General features: G+C 48.9%; 1 protein-coding gene across 1 annotated transcript in view; it reads left to right on the top strand.

The window, feature by feature from the left end:
• The window catches only part of Tet (tet methylcytosine dioxygenase-like), a 93,465-nt gene that overhangs the window by 32,177 nt on the left and 42,550 nt on the right, over positions 1 to 18,738 (top strand). The window contains exon 2 of the mRNA XM_076897620.1: positions 11,978 to 12,052. Within this exon, the coding sequence (XP_076753735.1) occupies positions 11,978 to 12,052 (75 nt within the window). The remainder of the gene's footprint in view (positions 1 to 11,977; positions 12,053 to 18,738) is intronic.

Raw genomic sequence — 18,738 nt, 5'->3', positions numbered from 1 at the left:
TGATACCCTCTCCCTTCACCAAAATATATATACATATATATATATATATACACGCAGTCTATATACATACACGTTCCCCTTTCTCCATCTTTCCGCCATCGTCTCCTACGCGCGTTTCCGCGCATCCCTCCGGTATTAAGATATCAAATGGCCAAATCCGAACGCTCCCCTACGCGCTCTCGCGTCCTCTCTCGCTCCGGATGTCGTGTGCCAGCCTCCTCGCCGCCTGGCGAGCACCAGCTCGTGCTGCGTGGAGGCGAGAAGATCGAGGATGCGGGAGAGAGGAGGGTAGGAGAGCCACGGCTACCCTTTTCTGGCCGGTAATGTATCGCTTGCCCTCACAGCCCCTGGAGAAACTCCGGGACACACTCGGGGGTGGGTTTCGGGATCATGAATGAAATCCCTCCTGGAGGGTCGACTCTGGGGTGCCTGACCCTCCGTACCTACATCGAAGCCACCGCCACCGCCTTCTCTCTGGCCCAGGAGAGGAACGCCACCTCGAAACAATAACACGACCACGTGGACTGTCCACGTGTCCCGTGGACGTTCGACGGTTCGACGATGGCTTCTGCTCGCTTCGTCCACCGCGGCTGGGGTGGACGCGTTCGATCCTCGTGGGCAGAGAGGGTCGTTTCGGCTGGTTCCGATGCGTCGATTAGGTGGAAGCGCGGGGGCGAAGGGTCGTTTCATTGGGCGCGTTGCGATCTTCTTGAGGGTGAAATTGGGAGTAGGAGGAACGTGGATCTCTTGGTCTTACTCTTGGTTTCACGGTTTACCTCGTCGCGTGTGTTTTTCATATTGCGTAGATATCGAGTGTTGCTGGGATTCGTAAGTGTATCGCGAGGGTGGTTTCTCTTTATCTTCGAGGGATAAACGCTGGTGATTTGTTTTGTGTTATTTTTTTTTTTTTATGACATGGATGTCAGCATTTTTTTATGCGACCAGCCAAGAGCTTGCGCGCCGCGATGTTTGGATGTTTATCATCGAAAAATGGAAACGAGGGGGAAAGAGTAGTTCGAAGTTGAGACAATAATAGATTGGGTGAAGGTTGCCGCGGAACGTTTAAAATTAGATGAATGAAATACAACGATCCGGTTATGTAGATTTCTAACGAGGACACACGGATTACATAAAATTGTAATGAAGAGGAAGACCCCGGGTTGCGCGCTAAGAGATTTCGCAATAAACGCCGCGCGCCGCGCGGTAATAAATAACCCTTCGGATCTGCTCACGCTTTTTCTTCGCGCATTACATAAATTACCTACGGATTACGGAGAATGCCGTTTATTCCCGTTACGACCGATTCGTAATCAGTCGCGAATTAAAAAGGGAAAGCGTCCGATCGATTAAGAATGTGACGAGGTAAAGCCTGACAACTCGTTGCAAACTGTTTCTCGATTAAAGCCGTAATCGATTATTCAATCAGCCTGTGTCATAATTAATTTGGATAATCAACGTTCCGCTGTATTCGTCTAATAAATCCATAATGCAAATACGATGGTTACAAACAGATAACGAAATAGCATCCCTTAAATTCTAAAGGAACTGAACGATTCTTGGAAAAACTCTCAACGTGGAATAAAGAAATTGCAACGTTGTTAGCTACAATATTTGGCGCAGCGAAATACGTAATAAGTATTCCCCTGCTGCTTTAAAAGCACGTTACATCCATTAGTTACACCTGCTCGCGGCGTTGCTCGTCGCTTCCGCTGTTTCCACCAGCCGTCGTGAAAACGCCGTGGAGGAAGTCGATTCGAACGCGGTCCAAGAGGACCTTCCATCTGCGCGTGCAGATCGTAACGTCGTCCACTTTCGTCGGACAAATCCAACGAAACCGGATGAACAAGCGTGGAACAACGACAGTTTTGCTCGTACAAGGAAGGGTGCCTTCGATATCGGAATAAAAACGAAACGACGGCTGGTACGCGTCGGCCATTTTGCCTTCGAGGTTGACGCAGTGAAAGTTGGTGGGTAGGGAACCAGGAGACTCGGGGGTCAGATTGAATTGTGGGGTTTAGGGGATGATTTATCTTAATTTGTTGGCCTTGGGATGGCGGAGGGTTCGTTGGCGAGGAAAAAATTGGGGGGAATGTGGTAAATGGGTGTAGGGGGTATTACAGAAGCTTCAGGGTAGAGGTAAAGGGGTGGGCGAGCGGTTAGAAATTTTGTTTCAACGCGACGATAATTGGGATTACTGGTAATTGGTATTTAAAGTATATTATTGAGGCGAAGGGTCGAACGTTTTTCACCATTAAAATAATTGCAATCGCCACTACGCGAATATATGGAAACGCGAGCGGTATATCAAACGAACGAATTTCAACGGTTAATTATAAAATACATAGAAACTGTAACAACCAGCCAACGTGTTTAACCAGTTATCTACTGCTTAAGAAGATGAAAGAATAAAAGAAGAAAGAGAAATAAAAAGCGAGTGGCTGCTTTCTCGTTGGTCTCGTTAATCACGTTTCTATCAAGCCGCAGCAGGTCGGTTCAGTTTTCTCAGGAGCCAGCCACAATGGGCAGCTATCTGGGCCGGCAGTATTTCCCATGAACAAGGTTGGAAGGTCGAGGAGGGCTTGTTACATATCCGACCGCTTATTAATCCACTCCGTAAACAGACTCGAGTCTTTTCAACTCGACGGCTCCCCAGCCGCGGGACACGCGTTTGTTTCGCTGAATTACGAAAGGCGAGTCGTTGAAACCGCGGATTCAGCTCGATAGAAACAGCGATCGCTGGTCGATCCTCGACGATCGAGGCGGTGAGGCTCCATGGAAATTTATGCCAGCCACCCCGAGCGGACTCGCGAGCTTCCGTTCGCCCACGTGGCGAGGACCTTCCGAGAACCGTCCCGAGCGTCTTCGCCTCTCCGTCGTTTCGCTGTAAATAGACTGCGGAATGGCGACACTTTCGATTTCGTTAGAACGCCGCCGGTTACGTGGGAGAATTGCGAATAGATCTCGTGGGGTGCGCCACGGACGATGATCACGCGATGCAAATCGACGGTGCTAAGAAAAATCGTTGGCTGTCGTTTTTTTTTACTCTTCCCTCTGAGGTGTCGCGTTGAAAAATTCCGCGTCACTCCGCGTGTGCGTTGCACAGCCGTGTCATTACACGGCCGCTAGCCGTCGTCCATTTTCCCTTGCCTCTCGCGAAGAAACAAAAAACGAATGTTTCAAGCGAATTAACTTTGAATCTCGTTAGCCAGACGCGAAAAAAAGGAACAGCTCCGTTAAATGGTAATTAAAATCGCGGGAGGGAGCGATCCAGGATGGAAGGAGACCGTCGACGGGGGTGGAAACGGGGGTGGGCCGCGCGAGCAGCCAGCAGACTTCGATCGAGTGTAAGGTTTCGGTAAATAGAGTAAATAGAGACGGGAGAAAGGGAGCTCGATGGAAAATGCTGCTATATCCTGCGTGTCTCGAGAGCGTAGCAGCAATTTCAGGCTTTTAGTGTGCGAACCGCCGGTTCGTGTACGGGGGCACCCTAGTACACGGTGTCACGGGGTTGTATGGAGAGGCAGCTGCGAGCCCGGCCAACCGAGACGGACCTAAGGTCGCCGTATACTCGGAAACGTTGTAAAAATAATTATTAAAGCCGTTACCGTTGCCGTGCCGTGCGTTTCGCGCGTGCAAACCATCGAGCAGCCTTGCCTTCGTTGCGAATAAAAACCGGCGAACGAGACGACCACGGGGCGAAGCTCTAGCCGTTTCTGCATCGATTTTCGTCGTTGCAAAAAATTCACGAAACATTTCAGAGCGGATTTTAAACGTATAGAACAATTCCTGTACTTATATCCTGGCGTTAGGAATTCCGAGAAGCCCCGTTTCGAGAAAACCGCAATCGAAATAGCTGTGCAATTTTTCAAACCGTAGAGTTTAGCTTTCAAGAGAAGATCGAAAAAAGATCAGAATCGCGCGAAGCAAAATTTGGAATTTTTTACGACGCAGCTGCGCGCCGTTTGGAAAAACCCGATCGCCGTCAAATGGCAACTACGGGGTTTACGATACAGCTGGAACCGCGGCGTTAAGCGCGACGTTAAGCTGATCGCGGCCCTCTAACTGCAACTGCTGGTTTGCGACGCATTTACGAACCGCGTTCACACGGACCACGGGCACCACCACGGGCACCACCACGGAGCCGTGCGAGTGCAATTGACGTGCCACGATGTAGTTGCAACTCGTTAAACCGAGAGCGTACGCGTTCTCTGCATTGTCGCTGGCCATTTTTCGGAGCCGTCGCGAGCGGCTCGCCGGACCCGTTTCGAATTCGCCGTTACAATGGGACGCTAAACGCTGCGCGGAGATTATATTATTTATGGCGCAGCTGGAATTCAATTGAAACGCGGACAACGCCGCCGTGCATTTTGTTGCAAGCACAATGGACAGCCGATCGTACGGCGAACTCGTCCCGAATCGAGAGTCGTCCGCGATGTTGCCCCGTTGCAACTCTTTCCGTCGTTCGTTCACGATTTACCCACGAAAATTCCCCCGCAATTCTGCTGATCGTGGCTTAAGGTAGTTGCCGATGCAAATGCAACTCGTAGCCGCGTATTGCTGTGAGACAAATGCAAATGCAGCCGCGGTTAATTCGATGCAAATGTAAGTGTAGCTGCAATGCTGTGGGACTTAATGCAAATATAGCTGCAACGCCGCGGGGCGAATGCAAATGTAGCTGCAGTGCTGCGATAAAATTGTTAGTGTAAGCTACCGCGCACGCACACAGACGGGGGCCGCAACTGCAGCGGCGTTCGACACTTTTTTACGTGGCGCGCGCGAACCTGAGTGCACACGTGCCACGTGATCGGGAAACCGAGCCACTGCGAATCGGGCGACATTTTAAATCGACGCCGCTCGCCTATAAACGCGAAATATTGATCGCGGCAAATACGAATTACGCAGAATTGCGGCGAACCGAGCACGCGACCAGTTGCTATGGAATTGTTATTTAGTACATAAACGGCGACGAGCCGGAACGAACTCGACACTTGGGGTATCGCTTTCTTAATATCTGTCAGCTTTCTAATAAGAAATATAAGGTATGTTTGTTAACATTTAAATATACCACGCAACCACCAGATGCGACGATAATACAATTCCAAATGTCTCGTCTGACGATAATAAAAAAAAATAGAGCGTTCGAAATTGTCTTTCGAATCGCTTGCCTTGGACTGCATCACGAGCGCCCAAGGAAAAGAGAAGGAACGCGATAATCGAACGGCAATCGTTATCAGCAGGGAATTTAGGGACGATTAAATTACTCGAATCGCGAACGCTCGACTTCGAGCAAAGAAATAGTAATAATAATAATCGATTACTTTGGTGGACGCACCGTGCGCGCGCCATGACGGTTCCATTGGGGAGGAAAATTAAGGGCCACGCAAGTCGGATCGAGAAGACGGCGCGTGGAAATTAAACGGCGTTCAGAGCGACTCTTTTTCCTCTCGATGATTGATCGAGTTTGGAATTTTGTTGTTGTTCCTCGCTGACGGACGGAGGAAGATGAATGACGAAGACGAAGGGGGTGAACGGTTGAATTAATTAAGGGTGGTTTTATGTAAATGGTTTTCGAATTTCGATCGATCCGTGAAAGACGACGCTGGAATTTTTGGCGATTCTGTGGTATCGCGTGTGCAATCGTAAGATTGAACGTTGCATTGCTGCCGTTATTATTTCGTAGTCCGCGGCGGTGGCTTTTTTTTTTCTCTATGTCGCAAGGGTGGCGTTCGTAAGAATGCAATTTCGCAGCAAATCACCACGGTGAATATTAAGCATTAATGAGAAAACACGGTTGACGCAATCTGCATTTCGCTGGAATCTCATCGGAATATTGAAGGAACAGTTGCTGGTAAACGTTGCGTCACGATGTATTGCATGCACGCGCACAATATATTAATCGTACTATTCGCGCGTTAAATTATAAACGAAAAAAAAAGAAAAGAAAAAGAAGAGACAGCCTCGCGACATAATGAAAACCGCATAATCGCATTAATCATCATCCGCGTCCCTGTTAGACGTCTCGAAAGGCAAAAACGGATTCTAATTTACTTAATGAAAAGCAAAGGTGAAAACGAACTGGAAACGGATAATGCGATATTTGCATTAAGAAAATATCGCGGTGGAAACGAGAGAATGCACACGCGGTTGCAAGCGTAGAGTGCACATGGTACGCTCGATAACCTGTCCTTCGGACGTACCTACCATTTTTAACCGTCGCACTTCTAATGGGTGCAACGGCTCTTTCGAACGGCGCGCCGACCATCTGTCGCCCGCTGGATACGCTTTGACGAAATTAAAGTCAGCTGACCGAGAAAGCGGACGTTTTTAACTATCGCGGGAATTTCGACGGCATTCCCTCCCGTTCCGTCCGTCCCGCTTCCGTTTTCGACCGCTCCTGTCCCGCCGAACATCGCCAAGCGACCGATTTGTTATGCGAACTACCGCCAGACATGCCATTCAACAATAATTATTATACCACGATCGTTACATTTATTATCGTTGCCTCTCGACGTTACACTCGCCCCGACGAAACGAAATTCCAAGTGAAAGTAGACGGTTACGCGAGCGAGTAAATTATCCAGCCATCCGACGAGTGCAACAATTACAATTTTACGTTTTAATAGCCGGTTGTAAAAATCGTAGGAAGAACCCTCCTTGAAATTACGGCAGAATTATAATATTCATATCTGGCTATCGAAAAGTGTAACAATTTCCAAGCTGCTCGAGGCGCTTCGCGAACTCCTCCCAAAAGCGGGACGATTCTTAACGAGAAATGTTACGTTGCGTTAATAAAACTGGCGACGACGATTCTCCGGAGGACACGTTTTTCGAAGTTAAACAGAAACGGTTGTTTCTCAAGTGAATTCCAGCCGTCCCCCGGGCGTTACGAGGACGCGCGGCGGCCATTGAAACGGACTTTTTGGGGAACGAGTCGCGACGCATTCAACATTTTTATCGCGAACACCCTCGAACGCGCGCGACACTCTCGCAGAATCAGCCGCGCGAGCGTAGAGAATGGGATAGAGCGGACAAAAGGGGTTGCACGCGCGCGCGAGGCTGAAGGGGCGGCAGGGAGGATCCCGATGTCGAATTCTTTCATTAGCCGAAGGACCAGTCACGGAAATCCGGGATTCCGGTACCGTTGCGCGTCGCCCGTTCCTCCTCCTCTTCGCCACGGTTATTTTCATTCCGCTCTTCGCGCTTCTTTTCCTTTTTTTTCTTTTTTGTTCCTCTTTCGTTCGCTTTTTAAATTCCACCCTCTCCCTCTCCGCACCCGGTCCCCGTTTCTTCTGTCCGCTTTCCTTGTTCGCAGCGAGCTTTGTAGCGAGCGATCGAGCGAAAACGCGAAGCGAGATAAATCGCGACGGGGAAAGGAGCGTAGCGCGATTGTCCCATTATTTAAATTTATGGCCGATTTCTTTTTTAGAAGAAGAACCGCGTTCGTTATTTTTTTCCCGCACCGTTCCTGGACTAGATGTCCGGATAACTTTTTTTCTGCGGTCTGAATAATCGGAGATTTCGTGGCAAAACTCGCGAGATGAATCGAGGCTGCGGGAAATAAAATCGTTGCCTGGCGGAGAAGAGAAATTCGAGAAATCTAGACTTTGAATCGAGATGGAATAGTGAAATGGAACGATCGATGAGAGGAAAAATTCAAAAATTGTGTGACGTTTGAGGGAGAAAGGGAGAGACACCAGAAATCGTTTGAAGGCGCAGGGAAATCAGAACGTACCATTTCCTCGCGAGGTTTACTGTCAACAGAAGCAGATGTCCCGGGCACTAATCATTTCATCTGAACAGGGCCGTGTTTGGTTATAATACCATCTTCCTGGGCAAATGTTCGGCGTCGACGGGACTTTAGACAAATACAAGGGCCGGCTGCCGCCGTGCTGTTTCCTTTCCTTCGTTGTTTGGATACTCAAAAGTATATACTCATTTTTCCGCGTTACCAGAGGCTCTTTCCCCGCTCGAAGCGCAGAGCTGCTCCACCCGAGGGTGCAACCCTTGAGATGCGTCCCGATCTTCAGGAGTTTTTAATTAGTCGTCGAGGAAGGATCGAGGGAAACAAGGTAGCTGGTTATCCTTTCCCTCGAAGTGTGAATTTTTTCATAGTTTTTAGTTACACAATTCCGAGTCTGCGAAATTTTCTTTTATTCAAATGAAATTTCTATATCGATGTAGAATTTTGTAATTATTGTCAGTGGCGATGATTTATCAGGAAGTTAACAGTCTGAACGTAACTAACGGAATATAAATGGAAATTCTAACAAAGGTACACTAATAATAAGCGAGGCTTCGCAAGGAAAGTAGAACGAATTGTTATGCGTCATAAATTATCAGCTCGCACCTGTCTACGTTAATCCTTCACCACCGTGTTATATAAAAATACTAGTTTCGATTGGTCTCCTCTACCTGCTCGTAGGCGCGGAACGCGAACGAACAGGGAACAGCAGTCCGCTTCTTTTAAATCTCTCATCGTCGATGTTCGACGCGTGTTTCTTATCGAGATTCGTGCATCTGTCGAGTCGAGATGTAAGGAAACGTATTTACGAAATATTTTAATTAGCTTATCATCGGATCGCTGACAGCTGTCGGGCAAAAACGCGTGCTTCTAATTGCCGATCTAGACTCCAGATGACGATCGAGAACCCTTGCTCCTTCCTTTATCGATCCTCCCTTTATTGTTACCGTTATTACTGCTATTAATCACCAGCACTTCCTACGCTTTTACATTTAACAATTTTTTTCTCTTTTTCTTTCTCTCGTTTCCCGTTACGCTCTCTCATTTTTTCAAGCGAAAGCTGCTACCGCTTCTTCTGTTTCTTTCGCGTACGATTCTTTTCGAACGTCGAATCGAATTTTACGCTCCTCGTTGTTACGAATATCTTTTTGGTCAGTCGCAAGCGAGAACGGAGGTGGAAAGGTTCGTTTCCAGGCTGAGAAAGGTATGGCAGGAATGATAAGGGGGAAAAACACGGGCGGTTATTAAAGTTATAACTTATCTTTGATATTACGGTACGGTGCGTAACGCATTCATCTCGTAAGACTAATAAGCTAATTATAACGCTGTCAAACACGTGCTTCCCCGTGCATCCGTCCCGGTTAACTTCCAAAGAAAGCATCGAACCGAGGCTGAAACACGGGAGACGGCGGACGAGCCGGGGAATCTTGGGGGACATCTTCGATAAATGTCGTTTAACAGACTCCCACGTTCCTCGTGGTCTTCGACTAGAACCGTGGAAGGGTTGCGCGAAGGAAAGGTCGACCTTTCTCGAAGAACTCCTTCGATCTTTGCCCACAGACATTTACTACGGCAAATATCATAGTAAGAGGAATTCCTGTCGAATATGGAAACAGGAAAATCGACACGCTGTACTCGTCCTTCTAAATAAACGCACGGTTCTCGGAATGCTAATTACACGCCAATACTAAAAACTACTCGAAAGAACTCTCGACAACCATCGAAACACCCGATCGTGTGGTTCTGCTTAGGAAAAAGAGAGAGAGAGAGAGAGAGAGTAACGTGGGTCGGGGCCAGGATAAAGAGAAAATTTCTTTGCTCGGACGATTAATTACGCCCTCATTCCCGCCCCAAGTGCGGTTCTCTTGACGATGCACCGTCGATATTGACATTTGCCTTGCTTCCCTTGCTCTTCCAGCCACCCCCCGCGCCGCCACGACCAGCGATGTTCACCCTTCTTCCTCTGTCCCTCTCTGTCCCGTCCGCGGGCCGCATCCGCGCGCTTCCTACACCCCGCGAATCCACCCGTGCTCTCGCTGCCGCCTCTCTGTCCCCCTTTGCCCGGTGCTTTCTCCTGTTTACCGAGAAACCGCGATATTTACGCGAGAACGGGGCGCAACGCGCAAAGGTGCAACGAGCTGAGGCGCGGGCCGGGCGAGCGGAAAACGCGCGGCGAAAGGGGGAAATACGCGGCCGCTGAGCGCTGGCAAAGAAAGCGACGAATCGAAGGGAGCTTTAACGGGAGCGAGAGAGAGAGAGAGAGAGACGGAGAGCGTAGCGATCGTCGAGAGTCGATGGAGGGTTGCGCGAAGGAGGAGAGAGAGAAAGAAACAGGGTGAAAAGTGGATGCGTAGCCAGGGGAAACGGGGGTGGGGGACAGAGACGGAGGGCGACGTAGAGAGAGAGAGAGAGGGTACAGGGTGAAAGCAAAGGGAGAGAGAAAGAGAGAGAGAAAGAGAGATATATGGAATTAAGGGGACACACCCCTATCTTTCGAGCGTACGCTTATCGAATGCACCGGCAGCCACCGCTTTTCCTCGTTCGCTCACCAAGACGGTTTCTGTCATGCGAGGCAGCCAGGTAGGTTGGTAGGTAAGCTAGGTAGGTTGGTGGGAATGCGCGTACAAGGGAATTAGACCATAATCGTCCACGCGTGTGCCGCGCGAAGGGGACGTTTTCCGCCTGCCTCGGACCTCGATGTTCACTCGCGCGGCGGAGATCCGCTCGCTCTCCCGGAGCACCGTGCACCTTACAAGCGCGCCGGCCACCTACTCTCCGCGAGTACCACCTACCAGTCATCTCCTTTCCTTTCTTCCTTTCCTTCTTTCCTCGGTTTTTTCTTTCACCGATGTTCTTCTTTACTGCTTTCTTTCCTACCCTCTCGCGGGTCGCTCGCGAATCGACGTTGGAAACGGTTCGAGGACGATCGCGATTGCGAACGAAAGCTTAACGCATCTTCTTCTTCTTCTTCTTCGTACCTCTCGAAATTGTTCGTAAAGGAGATTAGTTTTAGTCTCGAAGGAAATGTGTAAGGTACATGTTGCGTTTAACGCTATGTAATTCTTTTCGGTCTCGAAGGATGTGTTTGAAAATGTTGAATAATCATGGTATATAGTAATGTAGAAATTTAGACGAGTGTAATTGGGAACAGAGAATTGTCTCTCTAAGACACTCTGAACCGGATTTGTAAATTTTCCCGCGGCTTGCCAGCGGAAAAATGGTAGCGCTGGTAGATCTACAGCTAGCGCCATCTTCGACTGCGCTTTGAAGGTACCAATTCTTTCTTGTCGATGGTAACGCAGGTCTCTACACTGAGCGACTGTAGACAAGAACCAATAGTCCCGTGCGGTTTAAAAAAAGAAGTAAAAAACGCGCGTTTTTTATTCTGCACCGCTACATAATATTCTAGCGTGCAAATTTAATCCAATCTCACATCCTCAGAGTTCAAACACGATTAATAAGCATATTTTATCCAGTATTTACCGATTGTGAAAACCACCCGCTTTTCCTTAGACTGGAAACTGAAGTTCCCTAGATGTACCCTCTGAGGTATCCACTATTCACCCCTTCGCAACATCCCTCGTTACTCAACTTACGAATAGGATAGAAATGAACAAATTATAAAAAATGAAAGTACGTCACCTCTTATTAATCAGAAAATCACGAATAAAAATAAAAGTAGGAAAACGTTAAGGGTTTTAAATAACCGGATGGGAGAGGAACAGTGACGGAGCAGGGGGTTAATTAACAATTTGACAGGAGAGTAACAGAGAAAGGAATGCGAAGGAAGAATTTCGCGGGCGATCGCGTCGAACGACGACGGATTTTCACCGTGGTTGCACCGCGGTGCAATCTCCCCGTTCCAATTAGCCGGGGCCACGTCTAGTTAATTCCCGTCGAGCCGATCGAACGTCTATCGAGCCCGCGGGCGGCCATCTCCGACCGTCTTTCGCCCCGGAATAATCTAAAACGTTTTATCGTCGGGAATCTAATCTAATACCGCTGGCCGTGGAAGGTTATACTTTTATTGGCGCGTCTATTGGGCTTAACGAGGTCAATTGAGGTGATACGGTTGCCTTGATTTTACGATAGTCCGTCGTCGGGACGACGATAACGATTCGAAAGCCGCGGCTGGCCGCGATCCCGCGGTGAAACCCTCCCGTCTCGCCTTTGCCAGACGAGAACGCACCTTGGACCGAGGTTTCTTTTCTAACGGAGGCTTTTCTTCTTTTCCAGCACCTGTACCACCTGCAGACGGGCGAGGGTGCGTTCAGAGAGAGGGGGAGGGGACGAGGTAAAGGTGCGACCAGGGTAAGTGACCAATCATTTTTCTATCCCTTTATTACTAATGGAACTGGTTACATCTGAGGGTGAAGAAATTTCTGAAACGCACCCTATTCATTTGCATTTACTGATATTATTAAATATAATAAATCTTCCACTCGTGGACCATCGGGAAAGTGAACGAAAAAGCGAAGGAGTAGAGAAATCGCGGTTAGAAATCTCATAACGCGAGACGTTCTTCGCTTCCACCCTTGTCTTCCATGGAGGCCGTGGAAAGTGGGAGACCGTGAGATCCGTGAATTCGAGCGGACGACACCGCCGCTCGGGCTGTTATTGCGTTTCCGAAAGAAAACGTCTCGCCGTCCGTTCGCGAAGATTTAAAAAGATCGAGTGCTCGCGCGCGTTAAGCTGCGGAGGACGACGAACGCGCGGAAATAAGACGATAAAAAGACGACTCGCCGGGCAAATGGATGGTTTATTCTTTCGGACCGGCTCGTAATCCGCATTTCGTTCCATTCCGCGCGAGATTTCAAAGGGAGGAGCCCCGGCTGATATGCATTTCGAGCGCGATGCTCTCCTCCTATTTACGCTCCGTTCGCCGCGCGGCGGTCTCTCGTTTCCGGTACCCGGCGTCAATTTCTTCTCTCTCACCTTCACTCCTCTCCTTTCCTCCTTTCTTTCCTTTTTTCCTCTCGTTCCCTCTCATTTTCTTTTGCTTTTTCCCGCCCACCCCCTTCTCTCGCCGCGGTGTTCCTTGTCGGCGAGGCACTTCTCTCCTTCGAGCGCACTCGGCTCGCCACTTACCCGTCGCGTTTCTAATTCGAGAAACGTGGTAATGCACGAGTAAACGGCCGCGTGTTTACCGCCACTGGAAAACCGTGCTCGACGCGCCCACCCTTGGGAAACCGTGGCCATTCCTCTCGAACTGATCCTCACTCGATATCTCTTCTTTCTTAACTGCGAATTCATTTCTATTCGAATTATACTTTGTCCCTTTGCGAAGATGGAACGTCTTACTTGTACCCTTTCATAGCGAACATTATTTTACAGCATCCTTCTTTGAACGCGATCCGAAATTACTTCTCTGTCGCGATACGAACAACGCTCTTCTCAAGTGAAAAAGAAATATTGCTGAAGCGAAGGGAACTTCGCAACGCACATTGGCCTGGTTTTTCATTAGCGCGGGTGTAATTTACAATGGTTTTCCATCGCGCAACCCCATCCCACGATGGAACTTGAAACAACGGGAACGCGTACGCTCGGCTGAGGAGGAACGGGGCGGAAAAATCGCGGGGCAAAGGGACGCGTGGTCGGAACCGCGCGCGAACCCGTGTTTGCTTTGCGAGCAGCGTGAACAGCGCTGCTTTTTAAACAGACCCGTGCCCGCGCGGAGCCTGGCTAACACGAGACAATTTGATTGCCTTAACCGTGGCTCGAGCAAATTTTCCCACCCCCCTGTCTGCGGTCGTTCCCTGACCAAACCGCAGAAATATCGACGCGCCCCCCAGATTTTTTTTATTCCCATCCGCGGAGCGAGATGTTTCTGGTCACGCGTGAAAGTATCGTCGAACATCGTCCATCGCCACTGCGAATATGCAAATGAACGCGCAAAAATCGGGAACACCGAATTCGATGGTGGATGGAAGTTGTAATTAAGTGAAGAATCGAAACGAAATTCATTAGTTAACGAACTGTCAGCGTGCGCGATTTATTAACGCGTCGAACGAAAAATGAATCCGCGTTTACTCCGATGCGCGAGAAATCTAATTCCAATAAAATCCGTAGCGAAACCAATACACGGATCGAAGGAGACGTTCGAGTCGTATAAATGAAATATTAATCGATCGTACGGCCGTCGTTTAAAGACGGTAAAACCGTCGGGACTTGTAAAACAAGATTCCTTTCGATCAATGTCTCGACGGGAGACTCGTAAACCAGAGTAGACAATTGCACCGGCTATAAAATTCTGTCATAAATAATTTTCCCCATCGCAAGGACATCTTCGCCTATCTTAATACCTCGTCTCGGCCGTAAAGTGCACGAAACGCGTCCCTCACGAAAAGAACGTATTTTTCCGCCTTGAACATCGAGACGGGCAAGAAATTTTCAGGACGCGTTTCGAAAATTGCAACTTCTTTAGAAACTACAAAAATTATTCGCAATTCCAAGCGAACTCTACATTTGCTTCGTTTCTAAATTCACGACTCTTGCACCGCTACCATTTTCTGAGGCTCTAATTTAATATCCTACTCGATCCGTTCCCTTTTTATCAATCGAACGTCTCGTCTGTCCCTCATGCATCTAAAAACCGAATCGAAGAGCGAAAAGGGAAAAAGGGACGAATTCCCACGAAGAAAGTGAATAATGGTACGTTTCGAGTGAATTCCTCGCCAGTCACCGAGCGGCACGGACGAGTTTGAGAACTGACATTAAGCAACGTGCCACGGTGGAAGGGTATTGATCGACGCGGGTAGCGCGTGTGCGCGCTCCGCAACCGCCATGTTTGAAATTGCGTTCCAGCTGCAACTGTAATCTGGACGGCGTCGTTGCGTTTCACCGTCGCGTGGATTCGTCGCCAGATACGATCCCCTGTGGCTCACCTCTAACGCTTCCCGTCGATTTCTCCGCGGCCATTTATCCCGATACGCGGTGGAAACGCGCCCGTTTTCCACGCCACCCTCCATCTTCGACCACGCAGATTTCACGGCGACGCGCGATCCATTTTTCACCGCGACCGCTTCCACCGGAACAATTCGTCGAACTTCTCGCGGGGGCATCCACGAGATTCCCAGTTTTTTGGGGGGTTTTGCTCCCCCTCTGCTCTTCGTACTTTAAACACGCTTTCTATCAACCTGTTCTTCTTCTGGCGCCCTTTTCTAATATTTGAACAGCCATAAATGTGACTTCCAATTTCTTCGACGATATTAAGATAATGGTATTTTCCCTGTATCGTGGTCTTTTTAAAAAAAAATTCAATTACAATCTCCTGACTAACGCATCCGCATTAAACGAACGGAATTGCGATTCATTCGACCGATTCGAATCTCGTCTGCGTTCCGCTGTTTCCGTAATAAAACGATATTGAAACTAGTTTACGGGCGACGTTTCGATATCTCATATACACGACCTCGATGGGCGTTCTGCAAACGCCATTTCATAGTATCCTATGAGTCATTAAAAGTTCCACCGATAAGATCGCCGCGTATCGAGCCTCTCCGCCGTAGTTTCCACGGATCTTTGCTTGCTGTGATAACGAAATCTCGATTGAACCTCTCCTTATTGATTAAACGCAAAACCTAGCTGGTATTCAGCAAGAACATCAAAGAACCTATCAAGTTTGATTGCTCTCACTACCAATCGTCCACTCTTACAATCCATCAAAAATATCTGCACATCTAATTCAATCTTCCAAAACCACCCGTCAATTTAACTAATAACATTTCATAGATCAATTTTTCACGACCTTCTAAATCCTCTATATCCCTCGAATAATTCATTGATCAATTTTCACGCTCTTCGACTAAGAACAATTTTACTCGACGGAAGAATGAAATATAGACACGCTCGGTGTCCTCGAAGGGATTTAAGAATTATGACCATTGCCCAAGCAGAGATTCTCAGCATATACACCACGGATCAACCATACGCAATTGACATAAAATACCAGTGCGTGCCATCGCAACAGGCAACCCTACACCTTCGATTCGCCCAATGAACGTAAAGTATACGGCTGTCCATCCTTTCAGACAAGCAGCGCGATGGCAACCCCCTCGCGTTACGCGTTCCTCACGACCTGGTCGTCGTATCGGAAGTCGAACGCTGCAGCCTCCCCCCGGTTCGCCGCGCGGCGGTCTCGCGAATAATTGATAAAACGCGCGTAAAGTTGCACCGGGGGGGTGGATTGCGGGGTTGCGTCGCGCGGCTGCGTTCCTATTGGGACGCGCACAAGTGCATAGTGCCGCGCGGCTGATTTATATCGGCGCCCCGTTCGACGAGCTTTTGATATCTTCGCTGCGGCGGTGGCGGCGGCGGCGGCGGCGGAGGAGGAGGCGGGACCGCTATCGATCCGTCGAATAGAGCGGTGGTGCACGCGTGCAACCGGCACCTGTGCAGACGCGGACGTCTTCGTGACAGAACGCAATTCCGCTTTTTCGCTGTTTCAATTTATACCCGGCGAGCGATCGATGCCCCTCGTCCCCGGAACCAAACGCGACGCTTCGCCCGTCGACGTTCGAACGGACGGGAATTTTCTTTGAACTTAACCACCCCTCTCTCGCTTTGTCTCGCCAGTGGCTGCTCGCGAGGACTGTGGCCCGCGAGAGCGTCTTTCTATTCGACGTCCACGGTGAGATGAAGCGTTGCGATTTTCTAAATAAAACCGATGCAAAGGACTGAGGTAATTTTCTCGTGGTGGTTTGTAGCGCTGCGAGAGAGTGCTTGGAGCAATGATACGGTTTTTTTTATAGGAGTCGGGACAGGTCGTGTTTGAAAATTGGATAAAACAATTAGCGAAACGTATCAGTCGCGGGGATAGTCGTGTGCCTCGTATACGAGTTTGGAACTGGCTTAAACGGTTTAAAGAGGATCCAGGAGACATTAACGACGATTATCGTCCAGGATCCGATTTGTCGCCGTTTATTTCCCGACCTGTGTGCAAAACGTCACGACTCGGCTTTACGGATGATACCGTCTGCGGGGCAGAGTCAACGAATTCGTTTGGAAATATGTGAAGTTTTGGGTAAACTCAGGCGGGGGTGTTTGAAGTTTTTTGTTAACGGAGAAGGTTGAAGTTTAAGGGGTGCAAAGTGGTGGATGAATAGGAGGTTAGCAGAGTGGGGGACTTATTGCCTTTTCTCTATTATTAATGTTCTTTGACGATCGCGCCGTCTTTGTGCTCGTTTGAAGTGGCTCCGTGGCTTCTAAAGAAGAGGACGCGTCTTTTTGTTTGAGGAAGGAAGTGACCTTTATACAGAAACAACTCCGCCCACGAAGAAATCGTTACTGTTACGCCATACCTGTGTTGCGTAACTTTCGTCAAGGAAATCCTTAACCTTTCGAATTTGCCAATCCTATATATAATCCGACATCGAGGAACCAGATCGATTTCTGGCTTGAAACAGTCTCTATCTAATCTGCTCTCCAATTCCGTTGCATCATTCGTTCGAGATTGAAAAAATCACTCTATCATTTTAGTCCCTCGTTTGTAGATGTACAATTAAATTCCATCGCGACTAAACAACGAACGAATTAAAAACCAACAGCGAGCCGGAGATCGATCGAAGGCTGTAGCTGTTTGGCGAGAAAGAAACTGCGGAATTAACTGACAAAACCAGAGAGGATCGTGACGCGCGATCAGTAGCTCGACTTCGTACCCCTTTTTCCGAGCGTCGAATCGCAGCCGCGCCGCGGCTCGATCGAACCAGGCATTCCCCTGCTTTACGAACGATTTAATCCAAAATCAATGGCGGCTCGCAATCCACGGATTTCGGCGGGCGAGCAGAGAAGATCGAGCCGCGAAGTATCCTAGGCGAAATAATTAGCGGTCTTCCTCCACCGCTCGCGGTCTCTCTCTTTTCCCTATTCCCACCCCCACCCACCCACCTGTCTCTCTCTGTCTCACCCTCTCTGCCGCCCTTACCCTGATTGCACCCCGCGCAACCCCTCCGTTCGTCCCCGCTTTCGTCGACGCTGGCTAAATTGCATTAGGTCGACGGAACGTAGGGGAAGGGTGGATCGCGAAGAGGGGTGCGTTGTTGGCGGCACCGGCAGAGGCAGAGGTGTCGGTGCACGCCATCTTGAATTCGCGAACAATGTGTCGGCCCCAAAGGTTCCGACCGGCAGAAAACGAAGACGAACCTGCCCGCGAATATCGATCGGTCGCGGCACGAATAAAATGCTAATTCTTCGCCCGCCCCCGCCCCCCTCGCCTCTTCACCGTTCCTCTAGCTTTGTCTTGCCTCCTCGTTCGTATCACTCGAACCCGTTTTTACATACCTCTCCCCTTTCATTTGCTCCGTTCCTTCCGTGAAGAATGTTTCTCGAGCGAAGCCTGCGTCACCTGTACATCGATCGGTTTTTAGTTAATTTCTATTCTCTTTTTATTTCTTTTTTTTTACTACTGTTTCGTTAGGAGTTGTTTAATTGTGATTTGAAAGAGAGGTAGATGTGCGCGTTGGTTGGCGAATAGAAAGAGGGAGAGCGAGTTCGAAGCGATCAGAACCGACGAAGACCCTCAAAAGAGCGACGAAACTCGAGGGGGTTGCTCGCGGAGCCAGCAATCTTTCTTCTTTGATAGCTGCACATCGAAAGTGCTGCTCAGAGCGATTCTCGGTAGTTTTAATCGGCTGAAGTTCTTCCTACCTCTTTATTCTTGTATCATTAGTAATATAAGTGGTACGTGTGGTCGAATGAAATTGAGAACGTACGTTATCGCGATCGGTTCTGAAGAATTGACGGAACGAACGGGATGGTGGAATTAATAATCGAACGCTGAGTAGAGGAAAATGGCAGGGACAGGAGCGAACCAGTTGGCAGCATGCCCGTCACGAACTGGATCATTAGTACGAGTCTGAAGAATACTACGAGTGAAATGGCGATTTGCCGCATAAGTATGCCAAATGAGGGGATTTTTAGACCATGTCGTATATAAAGGCTGAAACGTCTGACTGGACGAAAGTTCCATGGCCCAGGTTGGTTTTAGCAGAATAATCTCT

This window comes from Xylocopa sonorina, chromosome 7 (assembly GCF_050948175.1).
Source record: "Xylocopa sonorina isolate GNS202 chromosome 7, iyXylSono1_principal, whole genome shotgun sequence".
Taxonomy (NCBI): domain Eukaryota; kingdom Metazoa; phylum Arthropoda; class Insecta; order Hymenoptera; family Apidae; genus Xylocopa; species Xylocopa sonorina.
Note: the sequence above shows the minus strand (reverse complement) of the source record. Positions and strands in the feature narration are given on the sequence as shown.